The sequence below is a fragment of the Hoplias malabaricus genome, chromosome 4, assembly GCF_029633855.1.
Source record: "Hoplias malabaricus isolate fHopMal1 chromosome 4, fHopMal1.hap1, whole genome shotgun sequence".
Lineage (NCBI taxonomy): Eukaryota > Metazoa > Chordata > Actinopteri > Characiformes > Erythrinidae > Hoplias > Hoplias malabaricus.
In genome coordinates this window covers 14,675,363-14,688,556 of record NC_089803.1, presented here as the reverse complement: position 1 = coordinate 14,688,556, position 13,194 = coordinate 14,675,363, and the positions used below count along the sequence as shown (strand labels likewise).

The 13,194-nt window shown below is 41.9% G+C and overlaps 1 protein-coding gene across 2 annotated transcripts; it reads right to left on the bottom strand.

Moving 5' to 3' along the window:
- Nucleotides 1-1,028: 1,028 nt before the first annotated feature.
- LOC136694454 (CMP-N-acetylneuraminate-beta-galactosamide-alpha-2,3-sialyltransferase 1-like) lies at nt 1,029-13,194 on the bottom strand. 2 transcript variants are annotated; one of them, XM_066668021.1, is made up of 7 exons: nt 12,957-13,194; nt 9,204-9,397; nt 5,028-5,207; nt 4,120-4,165; nt 3,904-4,023; nt 3,440-3,618; nt 1,029-2,368 (listed from the first exon to the last, which is right to left on the bottom strand). In XM_066668021.1, the coding sequence occupies exons 1-6, from the start codon at nt 13,149-13,151 to the stop codon at nt 3,451-3,453; spliced, it is 903 nt and encodes a 300-aa protein (XP_066524118.1). In that variant the 5' UTR covers nt 13,152-13,194; the 3' UTR covers nt 1,029-2,368; nt 3,440-3,450. The 2 variants fall into 2 exon arrangements, with proteins under 2 accessions (XP_066524118.1, XP_066524119.1); XM_066668022.1 differs by having other exon boundaries at nt 1,029-2,365.

The following is a 13,194-nucleotide window of genomic DNA, read 5'->3' as shown; positions in this document are numbered from 1 at the left end:
TCACAGACAGTCACCCGGAGGAAACCCACGCAGACACAGGGAGAACACATAACACTCGTCACAGACAGTCACCCAGAGGAAACCCACGCAGACACAGGGAGAACACACCACACTCCTCACAGACAGTCACCCGAAGGAAACCCACGCAGACACAGAGAGAACACACCACACCCCTCACAGACAGTCACCTGGAGGAAACCCACGCAGACACAGAGAGAACACACCACACTCCTCACAGACAGTCACCCGGAGGACACCCACGCAGACACAGGGAGAACACACCACACTCCTCACAGACAGTCACCCAGAGGAAACCCACGCAGACACAGAGAGAACACACCACACTCCTTACATACAGTCACCCGGAGGAAACCCACGCAGACACAGAGAGAACACACCACACTCCTCACATACAGTCACCCGGAGGAAACCCATGCAGACACAGAGAGAACACACCACACTCCTCACAGACAGTCACCCGGAGGAAACCCACGCAGACACAGAGAGAACACACCACACTCCTCACATACAGTCACCCGGAGGAAACCCATGCAGACACAGAGAGAACACACCACACTCCTCACAGACAGTCACCCGGAGTGGGAATCGATCCCACAACCTCCAAGTCCCTGGAGCTGTGTGACTGTGACACTAACCTGCTGCACCACCGTTCAGCCCTGATTTGTTTGTAAATTACGTAATTTCATACTTCCAGTAGCAGTTATATCAACAATAATATACTATATGTTTGTTTTAATTAAAAGTGCAATTAACCATCTGTAAAACAACAATAACAAAACATTAAATATAGTTACATCACTGCCAGTATTTTACTCTATTTACTGGATTGTTTTTTTTTTTTTTAATACAACGGTAAACTGTCATTGTAAATGCAGATGTTGTAATGCAGATGTGGGAGGAAAACAGAGCACCCAGAGGAAACCCACGCAGATACAGAGAGAACACACCACACACCTCACAGACAGTCATCTCTGTATAAAAAAATATATATATATATGCTGGTAATTTAACAGGGAATTGTTTTACAGTAAGATTTAATATTGTTGCTCCTGGGAGCGCCCTACAGTTGCAGAGTGTTTTTCAGTTTCAGTACCGTCTTGAAAGGAGAGAGTAATGGTGGCTGGTTGGTTTCCGTACCCTCTTCCAACAGTTACATGCGTTTTCTGCAGCGCTGAACCTGGAGTTGCAACAACAGAGGCTTTGACTCTCAATTACAGCTCTGTGAAGCATCACAATAATTCTGAAGCTGTGATATTAAGATACAAATAGTTGCTCTAATCTGCTACTAAAATGATCCTCAGCCATAGATGAGCCTCCTTGTCCCAGACAGCAGACTGATCCTGGACCAGGTCTGGCCCACGTCCTCCATTATCGCGGTCCATTGGTAACACGTGTTGACAGAACTTGAGCGGACCCCTCCTGCTGGCCACACAAGGGCACACATATGACCCCAGAGGTCAGAGTTTGGGCCATGTTTTGTTCACTTGCAGTTGGCCAGCACCAGTGCTTCAGCTGTGCCGCAGCTTTGACAGAAGTGGCCCACATCTGCATGCTGTCTGGAGTGGAGATTTAAAACCCCCATGTTTTTACCTCAATATTAACCCTATCTAAAAGAGAAAAAAATACAGTTTCCATATTATTTTGGAGCATTTCTATTGGTCCATTTTTTCATGTCATTTTCCCACAGTGTAAAGGACAGCCGCTGTGTTCCAATGATGCAGCAAACTAAGAACTAACAAATGGAGATACATGTTTTTCATTGGACAGAGACGACATGTGATAACATTTGGAGAAGCTGTTGCAAATTAAAGTGGACGAAGCCCAACAGACTATTCATGAGTATGATATGATATGGAACAAACACTATGCAAAGACCCGAGACTCAAACACTCAAACACCACCCCGTTTCACATACCCCACTGGAGCATTGCCTCTGACTGTTGTAACTTGACAAACTAATCACACTCACAGACTATTCACTCCACACTTCTATCCCTATAAACACAACACACTTCAGTTATACTGCAATAAATAAGTACTACTCGTTCCAGAGACACAGGTTGCTGGGTTCAATCAAGGCGCACATTGCTCAGACCCGTATCACACTTAGCTGTAAACAGTACTGAGATAAACATCACTATAGTCTCAGAAGCATTGCTTCATCTAGTGTTCACGCATCTTCTGAAGAAGGGAGGAGACTCCATCTGCTGGATGAAGGGAGTAAGTGACATTCTCCACACTTCCCTGCTCCAAAGAAAAAGTGCCCATCACAGTTCTTTGATCCTGGAGCTGGAGTTATCAGAGTTCACAGTGCCACTTTAAAACTTCAAACACCAACATTCAACTGCTAGAGAGAGCGAGAGAGAGAGAGAGAGAGAGAGGGAGAGAGAGAGAGAGAGAGAGAGAGAGAGAGAGAGAGAGAGAGAGGGAGAGAGAGAGAGAGAGAGAGAGAGAGGGAGAGAGAGAGAGAGAGAGAGGGAGAGAGAGAGAGAGAGAGAGGAAGAGAGGAAGAGAGAGAGAGAAAGAGAGGAAGAGAGAGAGCGAGGAAGAGAGAGAGAGAGAGAGAGAGAGAGAGAGAGAGGAAGAGAGAGAGAGAAAGAGAGGAAGAGAGAGAGAGAGAGGAAGAGAGAGAGAGAGAGAGAGAGAGAGAGGGAGGAAGAGGGAGGGAGAGATAAAAAGAGAGAGAGCGAGGAAGAGAGAGATAGAGAGAGAGCAGAGAGAGAGAGAGAGAGATTACATTTGAACACATTTGGTCAAACATAAATTAAGGCACAATAATTAAATTTTAACGTTAACAAGCAGCAAGCATTATTATTATTATCATTATTATTATTATTATTATTATTATTATTATTATCATTATTATTATTATTATTATTATTATTATTATTATAAGATAAAATAAATCAGATAAAAGTGCCTTTTAGCCCTGAATGAATCAGTTAATGCTCCACAAAATGGGTTCCTGACCTGAGGGTGGCCATATTTAACATAGCTATAAGCCAAAATCTCTGACATATCCAGGCCACTAGGTGTCAGTATAAGACTCTTTCATAACATGAAAAAGAGATTCACAAGAAAAAAAGACGGACTGCTCCTTTACAGGCTTTAGTTTCTGATCAAAAATGAACTGATTGATAGAAGGGCCCTTTTCCATGATTAAGGGGTTCTTTAAATCACAAAAAGTTTCTTGTAAAAAGGCCTCTATACAGCACCAAAAAAACTGTTCTCCTATTGATTCAATGTCAAGCTTGTTACAATAGAAGAACTGTTTCTAAAAGGGGCTATTTAGGAAGATGTAGCATCTTCACCATGAATCTGTTCAGGGTTCTATCCAGAACCATTTTCTTTAATAAAGAACCCCGGTAGAATCATCATTTTTAAGTGTGTAGGCAGTGAAAGGAAGGCACCATTTTACCTGCCGTTACTTCACCATCCTTTATACATCCGGATCTTGTTCATCTGGTGGAGCTTCACTGTGATGTTGTACTCCACACTTCCTCTGTGTTTCCCCCCATTGAGTAAGACATGATACCTTTTGTCATAGTAGTGATGCCAGCTCCCGTCTTCTCTGGCTCCAAATCCAAATACGTTCACCTGAACAGAAGGCAACCCCAGTCTCTGTCGTTGTAAATCCGTGTCTTCATTGTTATAAACCAATGTTATATAAACACTTACAATCTAGTGTGTCTTTGTATAAAGGCTTTAATTGACTTTTTCTAATCCAAGCTGATGCTGAGTATTTGCCTGAAGCCTGCTGTGATCAGAAATAACTCTAGGTGATAGTTACGTTCAAATCTAGATGACCGTGCTTCTGCTGAGTGTTGATCTGCTGTGTGTTTGTGTGTAATGGTCAGAACATGTCGTCCAGCCTGTCGTTACCTGGTCACAGATGTGCAGGGATAAGATCAGCATCATGAAGCCGGTGGAGGGATACGTGCCTTTTTTCCGGAGCCAGCTCTCGTAGACGTATTTCATGAATTCAGGATGTAGTACCATCACCTTTAAGAGCACAGAATGAACAAAGTAGTTGGGCAACACCCAGAACACCCCAGTGAAGGTGAGCTTTTCTTTGGGTACTGGTAGTGAGGCTCTTACCTTGTCCCTGTCTGCGTTTATTGTAGGTTTCACATTAAAATAAGTGCTGCAAAACAACAATAACATAATAAAAACAGTGATATGAGAGAGAAAACTGTTGTTTCTTGTTATTCATGAAGATTTTGCTGGAAATTCTCCTCGGTTTTAAGTTCCACATGTCAGAGAGTCTCTTGGTAGGGTGGGTGCAAGTATCAGCTCCCTGTCCTCTCAAACAGAAGTGACCGTCCACCTGGAGGACTGCATTGGGCACCTAAGGAGAATGCACACTGCCCAGATCTGTCACATCTGCTGACAGATTATGTTGATGACTAGTAGCGTTCTCCCCCTGTCTAAACAGCCCTGTTCAGAACGACTAGCTTCAGCGCCTATTCCTTTAAATGATAACGAGCCGCCCTCTGTTCACCCCAACCCTGAGTGCACAGCAGTGAGGAGCAGAAGCTCTTGTTTTGTTTTGTTTTGTTTTTTAGCCGTTTTCACTCGGTTCTCTTTCTTCTCTGGTTATGTTTTCTCCGTTTGTACTCAGTGCTTGTTGTGTCTGTTTTGCTGCATTTAACCTCGTCTTTGTGGTCTCATATAAACGTGTCCAGCGCTGTGATTGGACAGACTCGGACAAGGGGGAGGGGCAATTCTAAAGTCTCTGCACTTGATGTCAGAATCAGAGTAGAATCAGAATGGCCTGTTATTTCCCATGTTTTCTGATTTAGGCACCCCACTAAAATTGACTGGGTGGTTTTGTTTCACAGTGTGGGTTGGTGGGCTCTAGATCTTTGGAAAAAATGTCGTTTTGAATTAAAATACGGCCATGTTCTAATTTTGTACAGAATTCTAAGTGAGGAACAGTGTTGAAAGCACCTTGTCTAATATCAGGTCTTATATTCCTTTAGAGCTGTGGTCAGGTGCGCACTCACCGTGTGATATGTTTGGTGGTAAAGATGCTAATAAGCCACTGTAGATCCTGGATTTTAAACGGGACCAGGACGAGATGGGTGGAGTTATCAAGGTCCATAGCACTCTCAGGGTACAAGGCTCGGTGAGTGGTCCTTGAGCCAACGTCCTTCTCGAAACCTGCAGTCGGACCCCTGTTCATCCTGTGGGACAGTTTAAGGCTTTGAATGTTTCGTGCTGTTGTACAGTGGCCAACAACAGGGGCATGAACTCTGAGGCAAAGTGAGATTAATGTGGGATGGGGGTATTAATTTGAGCCTAAGACCCATAATATCTGCAGCCATATCTAAAGGTAGGTATCCAAAGCCATAAAAACAATTGTTTAAGGATGAACACAGAGAGGTTTACATGAGAATTAAATGTTGCTTTATGGTCACTGTACAAAAGTACAATTAAACATGACAACTGCATTTAACCCATCCGTGGCAGTGAACACACACCAGGAACACACACTGGAGGGGGCGCCAGTCCTTCACAAGGCCACACACACACACACACACACATTCACTCACTCACACCTATGGACAGTCTTCAGAGCCGCCAATCCACCTACCAACACACCACACTCCTCACAGACAGTCACATGGAGGAAACCCACACAGACACAGAGAGAACACACCACACTCCTCTCAGACAGTCACCTGGAGGAAACCCACGCAGACACAGGGAGAACACACTACACTCCTCACAGACAGTCACCCGGAGGAAACCCACGCAGACACAGAGAGAACACACCAAACTCCTCACAGACAGTCACTCGGAGGAAACCCACTCAGACACAGAGAGAACACACCACACTCCTCACAGACAGTCACCTGGAGGAAACCCACGCAGACACAGGGAGAACACACTACACTCCTCACAGACAGTCACCTGGAGGAAACCCACGCAGACACAGAGAGAACACACCAAACTCCTCACAGACAGTCATCTGGCGGAAACCCACGCAGACACAGGGAGAACACACCACACTCCTCACAGACAGTCACACGGAGGAAACCCACGCAGACACAGGGAGAACACACCACACTCCTCACAGACAGTCACCTGGAGGAAACCCACGCAGACACAGGGGAGAACACACCAAACTCCTCACAGACAGTCCACCCGGAGGAAACCCACGCAGACACAGAGAGAACACACCACACTCCTCACAGACAGTCACCCGGAGGAAACCCACGCAGACACAGGGAGAACACACTACACTCCTCACAGACAGTCACCCGGAGGAAACCCACACAGACACAGAGAGAACACACCACACTCCTCACAGACAGTCACCCGGAGAAAACCCACGCAGACACAGAGAGAACACACCACACTCCTCACAGACAGTCACCCGGAGAAAACCCACGCAGACACAGAGAGAACACACCACACTCCTCACAGACAGTCACCCGGAGGAAACCCACACAGACACAAAGAGAACACACCACACTCCTCACAGACAGTCACCCAGAGTGGGATTCGAACCCACAACCAGGTCCCTGGAGCTGTGTGACTGCTTCTTTGATTATATGGATTTGTTAAATAATGAACACACTTGACTTAACATAAAAGTGTTCATTAACCTCTTAATCTAGGGATTGGATAGTAATCTCAAATAATACAGGACACATTCACAGAATATCACTGTAATAATGGTATTTGTTTATATTTTAATATTAGTTTTTTTCTTTGTTTTTTTGAGCAAATAGACCCTTACTGCTCAGAAAAAAAGTTTTTTTAAATCACATTCTCTCAGCTGCATGATAATTTTTTTGCATTTTATGTATTTTTAATACTGCAGCGGAGTTAACGTCTAAATAGTTGTTTTAATAATGTCGACAAAGCTGTGTGTTTTTTCATTAAAGCATGAAAATTAAAGTGATCAAAGAAACCACATTATAGTCCTGATTTCTGGTGATTAATAATGGTTATGTTTACTCAAGTGAAAATCATAGACAGATAATTTTTTTATTATTACATTTGTATGTACATATTTAACTGAGTAACGAGTCCTAATTTTACTCACTTTCTATTTAATTGGATTCCAATTCATTTGTGTAAGTTGAGGGTTTACTGTAGCTGTGTTAAATTACTGTGTATATTTGCACTGCAAACAGGTTTTGAATTGTGTAAATACATGTGACCATGTAGTAACATTTACTATATCATTGTGTAAAGATATACACTGTGTACTGTCCTTGGAACAGACTCACTGTGACTTTACTGGAGTACTGAATGTTACGACACGGAACACTGAGTACGATGATACACTGGGAACTTATTAGGGCTCAAGCCACTGACAGTGATACTGACATAAACATTCACATAAGTAGCGCTCAATATGTACTTGCACTGATTTGTTCTGATCTTGTATCCAAATGTATATGTGAGGTTTGGTATAGACCAGTGGTTCTCAAACTTTTTTAAACCAAGTACCACCTGTTATCAAATCAAAGCCCACAAGTACCACCTGTGAACTGTCTTGCTTGAATATTTGTAATGTGCATGCATTACACAAAGTAATTCTACTTAATTATTAAACATTATAGAGCGAAAACAAATCATTAGGCTTAAACTGAATGTGAAAAAAAAACATGATAAAAATGTTTAAAACAATTTAAAATAATACAATAAAAAAAGAACTAAAGTGCCACTACAGAATAAAAGTGCAGAGTGTTTTAAACCGAGCTGTAGCTGCTCAAACAGGAATGTTTTAAGTCTTGATTTAAAACTGTCTAATGTCGATGCTCTTCTAATATTCTGAGTCAGCTGGTTCCATTTAAGAGTGGCACGGGAGCTAAACGCTGCTTCTCCATGTCTCTTTCACCTGAGGCAGGACTAACTCTAGTTCCTTAAGATCTAAGAGCTCTGAAAGCATGTATAAATTAAATAAAAGTGGACCAAGTATAGAACCCTGGGGGACACCACAGGTTACTGGCACCTTCTCAGAAATATTATTTTCTGTTTCTACAAAGTAGTTCCTCCTTTCAAGTATGAAACGAGCCACTTCAGGACTGTTCCTGAGAGTCCAACCCAGTTTGCGAGACTATCTGTAAGAATCTTATGGTCAATGGTATCAAAGGCAGCAGTAAGGTCAAGAAGCAATAGAAGAGATAACTTTCCAGCCTCTGTATTAAAGCAAATGTGATCAATTACCTTAATTAGAGCAGTCTCTGTGCTGTGGTTAGACCGGAACCCAGACTGGAATTTGTCTAGGCTGCTATTTAAGGACAAGAAGCTGTATATTATTTTTATTTATTTATTTATTACACAATCTAAGCTTAATTATGAAAACCCGTGATTTTCAGTTACAGATTTTAAGTTATTAAGTAATATTTTAATTAAATAGTAATTTTTTCGAGGTCACCTGTCATACACACTTGCTGCTTCATGTACCAATAGTGTTACACATACCACAGCTTGAGAACCACTAGTTTAGACGGTTTATATATTGTGATGTTAGTGATTGTGAATGTATTTACTTACAGTTCATTTGTTTAGTTTATTTCTTAAGTTTTCATTTTTTTTTTCCATTTTTAATACTTTGCAGCAGTCACAAATACGAGGGGGTCCTCGACTTATGACATTGATTCATTTCTACGTCACGTCGTAAACCAATTTTCGATGTAAGTCGGAACATACGTACATTCTGTACGTAAATAACATACTGTAAGCACGTATCCTATCCTAACACCTATCCGCAGTGCATTTTGTGCTTGTTTAATACTGTTATTAACACCTGAACATGAATGTATCCTAACACTGGATCTGTAGTAATGAATGTTGACCAGTGGAACCCCATGACAAATGGCAGGTTTGATCCAAACACACACATATATTTTTATTTCTTAATCCTAACAATACATGGTATTCTGGTAATATCTGGACTGTGTGAGTTTTAAGTGATAGCACCTTATATTGTTTAATTCAAGGCTTAGTTGGTAATTAGAACTGCTCTGTCTGAGCTATGTGTGTTGGTCTTGTATTTATTATTAGTCCTTGAAACTCTTGCCTGCACTCATTGTTATTATTATGTATGTGAAGAGAAACACAGAGAGACAGAGAGAGAGAGAGAGAGAGAGAGAGACAGAGAGAGAGAGAGAGAGAGAGAGAGAGAGAGAGAGAGAGAGAGAGAGAGAGAGAGAGAGTACCTTATAACAAAGTCATGGGCATCTATTAAAGGTCCATAATGAGATCCTTCCAGGTTCCCTGAGTTTCCCACCACAGCGCAGGTTCTGCAGCGCTGAGGACCAGCATCTGAATAGAGTTCTCCATCAGGAAACAGAGAGAACAGGATGTCCACCACGGCGCTGAGGTTCTCTTTAGTCCGTCCAGTTTGAAGCTTCTGCACAGATGTAAAAGGTAGTTTTTTAAAGGAGAAAGATGAGTTGATGGATTGATATATGTAGGAATGTTCTCCCTGTGTGTGTGAGGGACTGTGTGAGTGATTGAAATTGTTCAAGTGTGTGTGTGTGTGTGTGTGTGTGTAAGTGTGACTGTGTGAGTGTGTGAAACTGTCCACAGGTGTGAGTGTGTGAGGGATTACCCTCATGATGTGTGTTTTCCATGTGCTGGGTGTAATATATTTTATTTTCCTGATCATTGGTATTTGTGGATGGATAACAGGAGCGTACGTAGGACTCATTACGGTCTGCATATAGCCACCTTTCGTTTGAGCAGCTGTTGTTTTACTGACCTTTACTACCACATAATAATACTTTACACTCTGTACACACCATAAGCACAGTTCATAAACAGCCCCCACCCATGTTATCAGTTCATTAGTGTCTGGGCTCAGACTTACGTTTGTCATCTGCCCCTCTTAAAATCAGTTGTAGAGACACCTGTCCTCTGTTTCTATTATATACTGATGTTTTATTTGATATTTTAGAGCTAGCCACCACTGGGACCCTTACAGCCAGGTCTAAGTTAACAGTCTGCATCACATTCATCTTTCTCCAAGGTTACAGTATCTAAGGAGTTAAAACTTTTAATACATCTGACATCCAAACAAGTGATAGGATGAGCAAACATCACTTGTGGACACATATGATGCATTTCTGGATATAAATACTGGATATAGATGAGGACTACACTGCATCCTGAATCAGATTTTATGATTATGATGTCATATTAAAAAAACAACAACATGGCCCCCATTGGCCAATCAGGTTTCAGCAGCTGTTTGACAACCTTAACAAGGTCCAATCACCATGACACTTGAATGGTATGTCCATGACAGCACTTTCTAGGGGACATAAAACAATCATAATGTTAGCCAATAGGGGGCGCAATTCATGTGCATATTTTGTCAATTCAAAATGCATAATTTGTCCTCAAAGGTCTAGGTATGTGAAAATGGAGTTTTTCGAACTAGTCCCTTGATCTTCATCCTGTCAATAAACAAATGTCTTATTGCAATCTCTATTGCCTGTAGGTGATGAACTTTGGTTTGAACTTTGGACACTCGGTTGCTGCGATATCTAAACAAATACGAATGGGTGGAACTCCTATAAAAAAGATGTTTTAGTGTTGTGTCCATGATTCTAGATCATATGAAACACACAGGCTTCACTTGTGTAAATCTCACCAGGTTCCAGTGATTATTCACCGTATTCTGTGTTTATTGATTAGTTTGTTTCTTCGAATAAACAGACTGTCTTAGAAACAAAACCTCAAAGTGAGCTGCTTGTGTTTTGAATTGAAATGCTTCCTACATTAGAGACTCAGATGCTATCATATGGCCCCTGCACTAGTCTCGGGTTTGTGAGAATATACTGCTTTGCCTCCAACTGATTGTGTCTGCTGTCTTTTACTGGGAATGTTTAGAGCACCTGGAGATGGAGATGCAGATTTCATCTTCCAGCAAGGCTTTGCACCTGACCACACTGCTAAAAGTACCAATACCTGGTTTAATAACCGCAGTATCACTGTGCTTGATTGGCCAGATAACTCCCCTGACCAAAACCTCATAGAGAATCTACAGGGTGTTGTCACGAGGAAGATGAGAGACACCAGACCCAACGATGTATACAAGCTGAAGGCTGCTATCACAGGTTGGTTGTAAGCCATAATCATCAACATTAAATGAAATGAACACTTGAAATCGATCACTCTATTTCTAATGAATCTTTACGAGTTTCACTATTTGATTTGAATTATATTTGAATTAACTTTACGGTGATATTCTAATTTATTGAGATGCCCCTGTATCACACTGGATGACGTTAGAATTAATGTTAGAAGACACACTCCAGAGAGTGTGTCTGCGTGGGTTTCCTCCGGGTGACTGTCTGTGAGGAGTGTGGTGTGTTCTCCCTGTGTCTGCGTGGGTTTCCTCCGGGTGACTGTCTGTGAGGAGTGTGGTGTGTTCTCCCTGTGTCTTCGTGGGTTTCCTCCGGGTGACTGTCTGTGAGGAGTGTGGTGTGTTCTCCCTGTGTCTGCGTGCGTTTCCTCCGGGTGACTGTCTGTGAGGAGTGTGGTGTGTTTTCCCTGTGTCTGCGTGGGTTTCCTCCGGGTGACTGTCTGTGAGGAGTGTGGTGGGTTTTCCCTGTGTCTGTGCTCTGTCACACAGCTCCAGGGACCCGGGGGTTGTAGGTTTGAGTCCAGCTTCGGATGACTGTCTGTGAGGTGTGTTTTGTCTCTCTCTGTTCTCTATTTGTCCTTCTCTTTCTCAATACCCCCACGCACCCCCACCCCTCTCTCTCTGACCCTGAGCTCACAAAGATCTCACTCTTTGACCGTAATCTCTGTCTGTCCACTCACCCTGCACTCGTCTGTTTTAAAAGAGTCTCTCACAATCTCTCTGCTGTCCTTCAGCTTATCTGCTGATTACATAATGTGCTGCAATCCAGCTGTGGTTGCCAGAATCTCACCATGAAATATACAGTCACATTTGTGGCAGTCATTAATTTAACATTTGAGAACTGTTTTGTTTACAGTACTTTTCTGTTAAAAAAAACAGATAAATATTTAGCCACATTTACATTTACATAAACATAACAAAGAAACATTGTTTTGCCACGAAAATTAACATGTAAATAGTGTGAGAAATAAGAGAATGGAGACACAGATATAGCCATAATACGTATGACCATTCCGCATCCTGTATTCAGCCCTTATAAGGAAATATTGAAAGGACCAAAGAAATGTGTCACACTCCAGCACTCAAACACAGGCTGATGGTGAACTTTCCTGACCAACACACATCTCATCACAACATGGACAGAAACACAAACACACACACACACACGCACAGACACACATACAAAAAACAATCACCCCAATACAACCCAAAATCAAAAAGTCTCAAAGACAGAGAAGAACAAAGAAACTCTGACAATCACAGAAAATATGGAGAAGCAAAGCATGCTGGGAGCTCCCTAATGAGTCTCAGCTCCTCCCAGTATCTGGACACTTGTACCGCACCTAATGGTTTGTTCATTTAACAGTGAAATAATGTATTTATCAGAGTAAAGAGATGTAAAAAATTGTATTTTGGCTGATAAAAGTATTTACGGTATTTCACTGTTACAGAAACTGTTTTCAACCTTTTTAGAGTTTACAGTCATTTACTGCAATTGTTTTACAGTTTTCCACCGTAAAACATTTTTACAGTGTATTTGTATTACTCAATATGTTTATTTTATTATTTATTTGCTGTTTTTATTCATTTCTCTATATATTTATTTATTTATTACATTTTATATTTTCTGCTTTTGTTTAATTTACTTATTCATTTATTTATTATTTTCTGGTTACGAATGTTTTTCACATTCAGACTTAGCAAGCAGCAGTCTGCAGAATAAACCCCCATTCTCATCACTAAGGCAATTGGACTTTTGGTGATATGTTCGTGTTGGAATTTTTCCTTCGGCAAGCAGATGTGAGGTTCTTCCTCTTACCTCCCACCAGTTTCGAGTTTCATTACTCAGTTCACTGTTCCCTCTGGACAGAAGTTTGGGCACAGGACTCCTGTAGTGCTCCCTGAACCAAGGGTCTTCTTCATGTTCCTTTAAACACTGGAAACAGGCGCAGGTATCCTCTGGAGAGACGTCCAACTGGATCTGGTTTAACGCCACCAGGCAGACGATGATCATTCCCACAAATGAAGCATAAAGATATCCACACTGGTTGGTGAAC